Source organism: Aedes aegypti, chromosome 3, assembly GCF_002204515.2.
Source record: "Aedes aegypti strain LVP_AGWG chromosome 3, AaegL5.0 Primary Assembly, whole genome shotgun sequence".
NCBI classification, from domain to species: domain Eukaryota; kingdom Metazoa; phylum Arthropoda; class Insecta; order Diptera; family Culicidae; genus Aedes; species Aedes aegypti.
The window spans coordinates 109145354-109158125 of record NC_035109.1 but is presented as its reverse complement, the minus strand read 5'-3'; the positions used below and the strand labels follow the sequence as shown (position 1 = coordinate 109158125).

General features: G+C 36.6%; 1 protein-coding gene across 1 annotated transcript; it reads left to right on the top strand.

Moving 5' to 3' along the window:
• Positions 1 to 9931: 9931 nt before the first annotated feature.
• Positions 9932 to 11803, top strand: LOC110678608. Its single transcript, XM_021851720.1, has 3 exons — positions 9932 to 10089; positions 10156 to 10586; positions 11544 to 11803. Exons 1-3 carry the CDS (start codon positions 10065 to 10067, stop codon positions 11742 to 11744), a joined length of 657 nt encoding a protein of 218 aa, XP_021707412.1. The 5' UTR covers positions 9932 to 10064; the 3' UTR covers positions 11745 to 11803.
• The last annotated feature ends 969 nt before the right edge of the window (positions 11804 to 12772 follow it).

The window sequence follows — 12772 nt, the reverse complement described above, 5'->3', positions numbered from 1 at the left end:
ATCGACCTGGAATTCTTCCAGAATTCCAGAAGAATTTTCAGAAGGATATTTTTAAGAATCCTAAATATTTTTTCCGGAGAATCTCAATGCAATTTCTGGAAAAATACCAGAACGATTTACGGTTGAATCTTACGAAAACTTCCGGTAGAATTCTTTAATGCTTATTATTCAAGTAAAATTCCAGTCGTATTTCCGGATGAAATCAAGACCTACATTTATTTAAACTTATGTTTTTCTCGGGCCCCGAGCGTCGCAGCGAATATGTGAATAGTGCGCTGTGTTCACAAAAATCGTGAGAATGCAGCGCAACACTATAAAAACTGATTTCAAAATGCGGCGAGTTGAGGCGCGTCGCGAGTCTCACTGGCGCGATCTGGTTTGGTGGCGGTACCACAATACTAACCGATCATTTCACATCGAGCCAACTTTACGCCTTTTCCGTGCGCGCTGGTTGTTGCAGATGAACACTTATCGTGTAACGCGACATCATCATTGCCACCAAGATCGCAACTCACCAGAAAACGATAGGTATAATTAACAACTGCCCTACTATCAACATCTGATGAGCATGTTACGAAATAGTATAGCTGTGTTGTTATATTCACCAAAATGGCTTTGACGGATAGCGCCAACAACTTTTGTTGCATTGGATTCATCGGATGTAGCGCGGTTGTTGCACCATGACCAGATTTATTTTCCTAGCGCGGGCAGGGAAGGAAATAACAATTGAGATAGAAAACAAATCTGTAGGGGAAAATCAACTGATGACCCTTGTCGTTCTACTACTATCACAAGTTGCGCGGAAAGTTATTCCAAAAAATATTATTAATAAAAATAAATTGCTTTTAGAAGTGTGCAACAATGGTAAATTGGTCTGATGTATTCTGCGCAGTTCATATTTGTTTCCCACACACTCTTATATAATGGATCATTAAAATAACCAAAACGGCCGCTATGAAACGCATAGATAGCGCCACCGTAGCTTTGTGTGTTTGACAGAACAGCAATGATGTCACAATGTTAAATCCCATGTACAGTGGCGCCTTTGTTTTGATGCGGTGAGCACTGACAAAAACTACCTTCAATGATCCTTTGTTTTTAATCCACTTCGATACCGTCGATCCGCCTCCAAACCGCATAGCGTACAAATCACTCACCTCGCCGAAATTTGTAATTATGTATTGAGCATTGCTCATCATTCATGTAACTTTCATGTATGTGACGTATATATGCTATATGTTACAAATATGTTAAGAGTCAGTTTGCGTGAACCGCAACCCCCTTTCCAAGGGAAGTTGTATTGATGTTCTCCGATCAGGCTGAAATTTTCAGGGATTGTTTTTTCATATAAAAGAAGATGTGTGCAAAATTTCATATATAAGGGAGAAGTGGGACAAAATGCCCCTCATTTTTTTCATGTCACTAAACATGCAAAATCACAAAAACTGATATAACTATAGTAACACTGCATGGAATAAGTTGAAATTTGGCATGATTACTCTACGTTATATAAACTTTAAGATAAGCTCATCCATATATATGGATTTTGAAAGTACTTCAAATAGAGAAAAACAAATATTTCATAAAATGATTCGAAACAAAGTATTTCATAAAATGATGATAAAATGAAACAAGTATTTCATAAAATTATTTAAATCGATTTTTTTCTTGCCAACCAAACTAGGTTAAAAAACTAAATATGACGTTTAGTAGGGCAGCTCATGGACTTTCATTTGAGGTGTAATCCAGATATGCCGTTTCAAAAATTTTCGGGGTGGTGTTTGAATTTGAGCCATTTTGCAATTACCGCAACCCCCTTGCCTAGAGAGGTTGTTCTCCGATTGAGCTGAAATTTACAGGAGTTATTTTCCTATATAAAAGAAGATATTTCGCTAAATTTTTATATAAGGGGGAAGTGATACAAAATAACCACTAATGAATTAATATGAAAAAAATACAAAATCAATTAAACTGCTGTAGCTATACTGCCCATAACTGCAAAACAGTCACATTCGACATTTTTGACAAATTGGAGTTAATACCATGGAGAGTCATCAAATGATAAATACTTTCGATCTTCTAACTGAAATCTGTGAGATTGTTCTAGAAAATTCGAAAAAAAAAAATACCAAGTTGTTTTGTCACATTGGTAATTATAACCGCATAATAGTTACATTGAGATTATAAATGAGCCTCGTAATGTAATAGCAATGGAATTTCTATCAGAATTATTTTCTGACTATTCACCTAGTAAGCAATATGAGTTGTATAAAATATCAGCCTCAAATAATCACTTTTGAGTTCCTGGAATTTTTTTGAAATTTTAGTTTCCTCCCATACTGCAATAAAATGCACACTTGGTATTCAATTTGCTCAATGCTTACTCTGCCGTTATACGCATAATTGTCCCATGTTACTTTTTGTGCATTTTGACTTTTTGTCACCAAACAGTTTATTTTTACGTATAGTTTTAGAAAACACTTACCAAAAATTAACTTTGTTCGGAAACTCAATGAAAAGCAAGCCAAGTCAATTTGTCCCATTGTTGAATTTCCACGCATAACTGTCCCACTACTGTATTTCTACGCATAACTGTCACACTATACAATTCGCTGCGCTGATCTAGAACAAAATAGTCAGTAGGCAGTTTTGAATTAGCTGGTGTTAGGGAAAATCGTTTTGAATACCTTCTTACGTTGGCTTTACATTCCATGTGGAACACAACCGGTTTTATGTGTTTGTATTATCGGGAGGCATTCATCATTCATGCGAGCCTGACGTCAGATTTGATTGAAATTTTCAATATCAAAATTTTATTTCCCATCCGTTTTTCAAGGAATTTCAGTTGAATTTTCAGGGTCGATCACAAAATTCTTCTAGTGTTTGGAACCGCGGTCATCGATTAAAAATTTACCGTAATTTTGAATTTATCACGCGGAGTAGTGAAATAATCCCACTTGAAGCAAATGTAACCACTTTAATTTCGAGTCCATGGCTTGCGACTAATTAACTTCATGATTTAGCAAACCAAGTCTAAATAAAAATAGTTCGACCGTTTTTGGATGACTTGGCCACATGCTGGGTTGTTCCGAATACCGATTCCCTGGGGGAAATGGCTTCTAAACCGTCGGTTCTGAAACATAGCTGGCAACATCAAACTACATAAATTCCCAAATCCAGGCTGAAGAAGGAAATTCAAAGGTTCTTGGATAGCAGGTTGTTTTGGATACCCTGTTCTCCAGAGGAGGTGACCATTATATTGGCGGTTCTGAGACCTATCTTGCGACTTATCAAACTTGATAAAGTCAAGAAGAAGTCAGAAGAAGAATAGTTTAAGAGGTTTTAGATGACCTGGCCACATACTGGGTTATTCCTGATTATTGGTTCTTCGGTGCAAGTGGCAAATATGTTGGTGGTTCTGAAGCTTAATTTGCGATGTATCGTATATCAAGATTTTGCCAAAGCAGTCCAAAGAAATGTCAAATCGTGTGAAGATTTGTGTCGTGAATTTTGAGTTAAATATTTACTCCGCAGAATAACCTTGACTTCGCAGATGAGTTTCTGTCTAGCCTGCAGCTGGAAGAGTCGATATATGAATTCATAACATCTTATAAACTCTATAAATAACTCATCCACTCATTTTTCACTAACTCATTTACTGTCTCATTATCACACATACAGAAAACTTAGCTTTCCATCCTAAACTATAAAATCGTATTTCTTCACTTCCCTACACGTGGCTCCGTTTGGCACATGTCACTTGAGCCGTCATTAGGTGCCTTAACATTGTCTTGAGGATATACAGCCTCTGCATTCGATACAATCTATACGTAAGAACGGTCATCTACAGCAGTATGCTTAGCACATCATTGGTCACTACTATCAGTGGGACTGTTATGCGTAGAAATTCACCAAAAACCCTGCATTTTTAGGCATAACAGTCCCACTTTGAATTTTGTAGCTAAAGTTACTTTATTTCCATAATACAAACTCTTGACTCTAATGAAGACGCTATTCTTTATACTATTGTAAAGATTTTAATCTAATTTACCACACACCTGGTCAATACGAGGCCTAAATTTGTTAAAAACTTCAAACGCGTTTTTCTCGATTGCATATTTTGGAACATGGGACAATTATGCGTATAACGGCAGTACTTTTGTCGAATGTTACAAATATGCAGTTATGGGCAGTATAGTAAAAATGCAAAAAATTGTATTAAATTTGGCATATTTGCATTACGTTATATGAACTTCAAAATGTTCATGATATTTGGATAAAAAAATGTTTCAAATCGAGAAAAACCAGAAAAACCTGTTATTTTGTAAAATTAGCTTGTTCTTCAAATCGACTTAGGGATCGTTCAAATATTACGTAACGCAACAGGGGGAGGGAGGGGGTCTTACATAATGTTACGGTCCATACAAAAATTTGAAATTTTCCATACAAAAGCTGTTACGTGGGGGGGAGGGGGTCTAAAAATGGGAAAAGTTTCGTTACGTAATATTTGAATGAACCCTTATATTTTGTCAACCAAACTAGGTAAAACACTAAATCTGAAATTTTGTAGGGTGGTGAATCAAAATCCAGACGGTATGAGCATCGAATGGAGGCCTCTTGTCGGTAGTTGTAATACCGAATATATCATACCGTGTTGCCGCTGCCATATCTGAAAGAAATATCACTTCCTTGCAAAAATGATGATGTAGATAACAATAAGGCATTGCACCAATGTTTTCGTTATCAGCCTTTGCGGTTCAGTAGTAAGCGTTGTTTCTACTCACGCTGTTTGGTTGGTAATCAACTACCGCTTTATTATAATTTGGATAATGTTTTAGTGGGCTCGATCGGGAGGGCCACATGTGTGTACCTTATATGATGGTATGTTTGCTATAGATCATTTTGTAAACAATTGAGTTTAGCTTAGTTTAGACTGACTGCACATTTTACTGCTATGAGACATTATACTGTTCATATCTTGAATGGAAGTTTGACTTTTACTGGCCTTGACGTTTGCAAATTTCTCGAAAGAGTGAAAAAAAGAGGTAGATTGTTGAAAATTGCAATTTTTTTTCACAAAAATTATGTATTTTCAAAAAAAAAAAAAAATATTTTCCGGTAAAATCCCTTTAATACGTTACAGTAGTTCTTGTGATTTTGTGTATTTTCCGACACAAAAATATTGGGGGTCATTTTGACCCACTTTTTCTTATGAAAAGTGTAATTCTGCCAAATGGGTTTCTTTTTGAATATGTAGTAATGAACACCCAAATAACATTAATAACTGAATAACAGTTTCTTAAGTTGAAATATGCTTAAGAGTGATTTTTTCAACTTTTATTCCGAAGGGGGACGGACCTGGTGTAGTGGTTAGAACACTCGCCTCTCACGCCGAGGACCTGGGATCGAATCCCATCCCCGACATAGTCACTTATGACGTAAACAGTTATAGTGACGACTTCCTTCGGAAGGGAAGTAAAGCCGTTGGTCCCGAGATGAACTAGCCCAGGGCTAAAAATCTCGTTAATAAAGTCAAATCAATCAATCAACTTTTATTCCGCTAAAATGTTTGTTTGGCACTACTTGACAAACTATAGATTATTATGAGATAGTTGACATGCTTTAAATTGTGCTTATTGTAACTTGGTTACCTGATTAAGTTCAAACACTACAACGAAAATTGAAGCAAATCATGGCTATAAATTCGGACACATTTAAGTCAAAGTCTGAACAACTATATTCTAATATGTAATTGTAAAATTGAATCATCCAAAGGTTTTCAAAATCAACTAAATATATCACGCCTATAATAGCTAGTAGAATGCATGTGTTCTGTGTTAATAGGGTCCTAAAGCCCTGTCTCAATTTTATTACCAAACGCTTAAGTTTAGGGCAGAAACACATGTTTACTCAATTTTTAAATGATTTTCATTGGTTTAAGTACAAAAAACATTTTTTTATGATTTTTGAGATTTGAAGTTCATCTAACGTTAAGCAAATATGCCAAATTTCATACAAATTCGTGCATTTTTATTAAAGCTATAGCAGTTTAATTGATTTTGTATTTTTTTCCCCCTAATAGAAAAATCTGAATATAGGAAAACAACTCCTGTAAATTTCAGCTCGATCGGAGAACATCAATACAACCTCTCTAGGCAAGGGGGTTGTGGTACTCGCAAAATGGCTCAAGTTCAAACACTACCCCGAAAAAAATAAAAATTTCAAAAAATTTTGAAACGGCATATCTGGATTACACCTCAAATTAAAGCCCATGAGTTGTCCTACCAAACGTCATATTTAGTTTTTTGATGTAGTTCGGTTGGCAAGAAAAAAAACGATATGAAAATCACTAAATTTTCTATGAAAAGCTTGTTTTTCTCGATTTGAAGTACAGGTTGGACTCGATTAGCTTAGCTTAGCTTAGACTGACTACACATATCAATGGTTGCTATTCCGTGATTGATCGAAGTCAGTGAAAATGCACAAAGAATCAAAACTAGAAGATCGGCTGGGAATGGCCGTAATCTTCTTTAGTGTGCATAGCTCAGTGCCTCTATTTATACAGGGTCAATAACGGCACCGGCTACGTCCTTGTAGTCAGGTGGGATTGGGGGAGTTAATGTTAGTGTGTAACCTTTGCTATTTGGAGACCGTGTTTGCCTCTGCATCTCCACCAAGGTTACTGGGAGGGATGTTTGTTAATGGGGAGGATCGTTGGGTCACAGGATTCACTTTGATAAGCGATTAGACCATGATAAATAATTATTTGTGAGATATAAACATGCTTATATGTAAATATAATATTTTCATTTGATATGTACAATTTCTATGCAGAGGAAAATTATGCCGACACTAGAGGTGTCGAACCATTCAAAGTTTTTTTAATTACAAAAAATAAAGGTAAAAAGAAAGGGGTGTTTTGAAAAAAAAAAATTAAACATAAATAATTCATGAATCAGAGTTTACGTCGACACTCGCAGTGACGAACCATTCATAGTTTGTTGAAAAATCATATTTACGATTAAATGTGCAGTCATAAATATCTTATAGATAAGAAATAGTGGCATAGTTTGTTGAAAAATCATATTTACGATTAAATGTGCAATCATAAATATCTTATAGATAAGAAATAGTGGCATGAAACGAGCTCACCAATTGATCCGTCATCCTTGACTGAGCAGCAACAATCCATTTCTAGCTTCACTCGTTTGCTCGGCAATATAAAAGCAATCAGAGAAAATAGGCGCGTGACTTCTAACTTTTTCACTTCTAACAACCGACGCGCGACATGTTTGATCCTGCCCTCATCACCCGCCCCCGCAGGAGCAAGCGTCAAGGTCGAAAGATCAAATACTACTCTTGAAGTACAGGTCGGACTCGATTATCCGGAAACTCGATTATCCGGGATGCGATTATCCGGAATTTTAGACTCGATTATCCGAAATATGTTTTTTGATATTCTTGTTTTTCAGATTTAATAAATAAATTTGAGATCATTTAGTATTGCAATACACAATATGAATGGTTTGGCAGTTTTGGACGTATGTAGGAAAATAAGAGTTTGAGAAATGAGTTTTTTTTTTCTTCTCAAGACCCCTAATGTTCCTAGAAATAATTTCTGGCTACTGCACTGCATCATATAAATAAAACAACGAAAAAAAAAGCACATGTGACTGAGCGCATGAGACCGCAGTGAGACACATATCTCAAAAAAGATGAGGCGCACCGAAAAAGGTCTCACAATGTACAGCGCAACCGTGCGCTTGCAAGCAATGAGGCCTCCTGCACCTAAGGCTACAGCACGTGCACAGTAACTCTACGCCCAATGCTAAAAACACTGCAGTTGGCCGATGGACCAACAGGTGGCGGTAGTGTGTAAACGTCAAACACGAACAAAAACAACGCGAGTGCTGCGGGTGGTCGATTGACCACCTACCAGATATTCGAATCGATCGTTTAAAAGTTGATCGATGGACAGCGATGAGAGTGTGGCGTCTGTTTGTCTACACGCAAACAAATTTTGTTGTATAATCTACCGAATCCATGGTAGAATTAAGAACTGCACCAACGATTTTCAACCGACTACAAAAATCTGTTAAGTTTACTATAATCTGGTGAAAATCACTGAGCAGTGTAGTAAATTTGACTATGTCCATAGTAGCATCCACTACAAAGCATTGTATTTCAATCCGTGACACCCACCGTACAACACAGCGTTGTCAAAAGTATGATGCTAAACTTCTCAAATCAAGAATGTTTCTAGTCAAAAATACTACAACTCTGGTTAAATCAAAAGAAGAAATTTTCTTGTGTAGTGATGTTGACTATGTTTTAACAGATTAATGTAGTCGGTTGAAAATCGTTGGTGCAGTTCTTAATTTTACCATGGATTCAGTAGTTTCTACAATAAAATTCATTTCAGTGTATACATATACCACACGGAGAAATATTTTTACCTAATTTTTGAGTTTACTTTACCCAAAATTAAGTATATCGATTATAGTTTCAACCCAAAATCTCTCGGTTTTCTCTTTCTCCCACACGAATGTTGTCAAAAATAGAGAGAGCTGCATCTACCCAATGGGGGTACTTTGGCCCAATAAGCCAAATTTGGGTAAATGCAACTTTTCTTATGTTTGGGTCGAAAGAACTCAATTTTGCGTTAAATCAACCCAAAATTCAGTATATTTTTCTAATGGAATTAAAGCCAAACTACCTTGGAAATTTAGCCAAAATTGAGTTATTGGGCTCAACTGCGGAATTGCGTTGAAACAACCCAAAATTGAGTTGAATACCGTCTCCGTGCATGCTTATATCAAGCGTGTGCTAGAATAAGGGCGTAAGTCGCATGATCGATTTCTCTTCGTCGATCCTCTCTTCTGTCAAATAAAGGTGACAAGATGCAGGTTTGTTAGATTTTTTTTACTTCAGGACGCTAGAGGTTTAAGCCTGGTTTGCTACTGACAAGAAAAGGAATCGCCTATCTCGATGCGTGGAAAAATTCTTCCCAGAAATGGTCCAGGAAATCACATTTTTCTGATCGCAGTACGCAGTTGAGAAGAAATGTCATTTCAAAGGGGGCTCTCTTTAGGAAATTTCTTGACTCATGCAGTCAAGGAATTTCTTTACTTTTCTTGAACAAAACAGCATACTTTGCTTTATTCATAAATTTCATAACGCCAAAAATGGCCATTTTTGACACCCACCCCCTCGTAACGCATTTTGTATTAATATTTTTCAAATTTTGTATGAGTTGTAACATCTCAATAACACCCACCCACCCCCTTCAGCGTTATGAAATTTGTGAATGGGCAAGGCAGCGATGCAATCTTGCGTTCTGAGGTGAAAAAATACTGACAAACTTGCGTCTTGTCGCCTCTATTCACAGAAGAGAGGATCGATGAAGAGAAATCGATCATGTGACTTACGCCCTTATTCTAGCACACGCTTGATATAACGTAGAGTAATCATGCCAAATTCCAACATAATCCGCAGTTTTACTATAGTTATCCCACTTCCCTCTTAGGGATAGTTCAAATATTACGTAACGCAACAGGGGGAGGGAGGGGGTCTAGTATAATGTTACGGTCCATACAAAAATTTAAAATTTTCCATTCTAAAGCTGTTACGTGGGGAGGAAGGTAGTCTAAAATTAGCAAATTTTGCATTTCGTAATATTTGAATTAACCCTTATACAAAAATCTAAAATTTTGCAAAACATTTTTTTCTATATAGAAAAACCATCCATGAAAATTTCAGCCTGATCGAAGAACATCGTTACAAGATGGGGTTGCGGCTCTCGCGAACTGCCTGAACGTGCGTGTGCCTATTCGATAAAAATCATATAAATTGAAGAAGGCATTTTTACTCCAGTGTAGGCCTTTTCGTTGCTTTCGATGGATTTGCAAACACTCCCGTTTTTTGACAGATCGATTTGAAGTGAGGTTATTTTGCTCTCAAAACGAAAACATTGTATAACCGGAATCGGTATGCATGATTTTTTTGTATTTTATAATTTAATGTAAAATTTCTTGTTAATTGGCTGAATTTTAAAACATTTCGAGATGCTGGTGCGTCGTCCTGTACAGGGTGAGTAAACGAGCATAAAATTTTCGCAAAAATCCTCTTAATCGGCTGTGATTTTCCATGTTTCAGCCATCTCGTGCCTGGTGCGAGGTTTCTCCAACATTTCCATTCGAGAATCGACAAAGGTTTTCAGCGCTGTTCCACCGAGGAATCTGGCACGGGAAACGAAAGCGGACACTCCCCTTCGGATCACCTTCTTGCCACGGGAAATTTCCTTGGATATTGGCCATTCCCGCAACATCAACCCTCTGATTCCGCGGAAGGAAATCATAGATATTCCGCTGATCAATCGCATCATTGAGAATCCCAATCAGTCTCGCATTTCGGAAATTGGCGATCGGTTACCAGCTGTGGCACCGGTTGTGGACCTTCCCACCAGCAGCGGCAAAGTAGATGACAACGGTATTCAGGCTGCTCGGTTGATTGTGATCCGACGACGAAAAATGCGAAAACACAAGTTGAAGAAGCTCCGCAAGAAGATGAAATACGAATGGGCAAAGGTTAGTACTGTAATCCGGGGAAACATTGATCAGTATTTCCTATTTTTTCATTTGAAAATGCAATTGTTGCAAGTTTAATACAAAAAACAAGTTAAAGTAAGTTTAAGTTAAAAACAAGTAAGAGTTTATGCAATTGTTTTAAACAAGTTCTTGCGCCCACCGCTTGCGACTACATACTATATGCTGTTTTCCAAAAGGTTTCAGCAATTTTGAATAAAAGTTTCAAGCAATTTTTTGATTTAGTTTATATGGGGAAACATTAATCACCCATGTAAAACAATTTTCGGTAATAGTGAAAATGTCGTTACTTAAATAATGGGCCCTGAAACCGAATTTGAAGACCAAACTTTTACAAATCATTTACTTTTCGAGTTATTTCAAAATTTAAAACACCTTGTACTGCGAAATATGCCTAAGGGTAGGTAATTTTCTGAGGAAATTCTACATTTTTAATAGTTATTTGTTAATATTTCCTAGTTGAATAAGATCCAAATACATTTTAAGACATTTCCTTGACCTTGTAAAAAGTTTAAAACTAATAGGTTATCGTCACAAATAAATAAACATACATACATACATACATATTTTCTCGTTGCCAGCTCCCTCATGCACAGGGATTATTCTGAAAATCTGAAATTCATGGATTGCGCCCAATCCTTTTTCAAGAAATTCCTTCAGAAAAGGCTGCAGGATATCATCGACGGATGGGATTGATTATTTTTTTCAAAAACCTAATTGAAAATTTACCTAGGAAGCCTTCTAAGACTCTCTCAAGAGTTATTACTATTATCTATCTTTATTAACGTGGCTTTTCCTCCTTCGCGTGTTCGACACTTTTCTCTCATGAATTCAAAAATTCATTCATACATTCTGGCATGAGTTCAATTCCAATTGCTTTTAACTACCGTTGACCAAATGTTTGGTACCATCTTTAGTAACTACTTTTTTTTCGTTTAGGTGCGCCAACGGCGGGAGCTGCGCAAGGAAAAGGCCTTCCAAGCTGGGCTGATCAATCAAATCAAAGAGGCTGAACGGTTCTCGGCTGAAATGTATGTCGCGGAGAAGCTTCGGCAGGCCAACGACACGCCCATTCCTCGATTCTGGAAGGGCAAACGGTTGCCGCAGTTCATCATCAAGCAAAAGCTGGGAATTGAGTAGAATGGCGGGTGACTGTTGGTTAGAAAATTGTGAAAAAATAATAAACTATTGTAATTAAACACGTTTTTGTTCTTCTTGAGATGTAAGTATGTCAATGTCGACCGAAGACCGCAATTCTTTCACATGTAAAAGAGAGTTTTCACAAATATCGCAGTTTTTGATGAATTATTTTTATTTAACCGTTGTTTCTCAAATTCAGAATAGACTCATGTTTCGAACACTCGAGTTCTGTTAAAGCTAGTATTATTGTATGACTACAATTGAAGTTGATTCAAAATGGGGTAACCAGAAGTACGATTTTCTGTTGTTCGTAGGGTAACCAGAGATTCAAATTGAAAATTAACCCCGATGGTTTGCATGAGGTGTCGTTCAAATTAGATTCGGTGCACGGAAAATTTATCGACAACTCTTTCAAAATCCAGAGTTTTCAGATAATATCAGCTGGAGTTCTGACAGAACCTTCTGTCAATATCACTGCACAACACGTTTTTGTCTCAAGCACCAAAATACCGCTATTCACTCAATTAAGGGTTGCTGAATCCATTGTCGTTTTCAAAAATATCGTAGCACGTCTAGTTTTTGAGATATTGACTGTTGAAAATGCAAAAATTGACTATTTTAGCCAACTTGCATGCAAGTTTGCCAGCTTGTAAGGCAATTTATTTGCTTAATTTGCTACAGACTTCAAACTTTATGTTTATAACAATACTTATCGGTAAAGTTTATAGTACTTTTGATGCGGAAAAGTTATTTTTTGATGGTTCATAAAAGTATTGTATTTCCCCATATAAGAGAAACAAAGAATTTTGTATGGAGACAGCAAGCATGTCGAATGAATCGATTTATTCTCAATTTAATCGTGCATTTTCAACCAGATTATATCTAAAATGAAAGTTTAAGTGCAAAATAGCATGCTTGGTGGATTAGATCACAAAAAAAAGATAAATTATACTTTAAATTTTATGTAAACATCAATAAAACCAGTGTTTTATACAACTTTGGCGACCTGTAGCTAAAAATTGTGACGT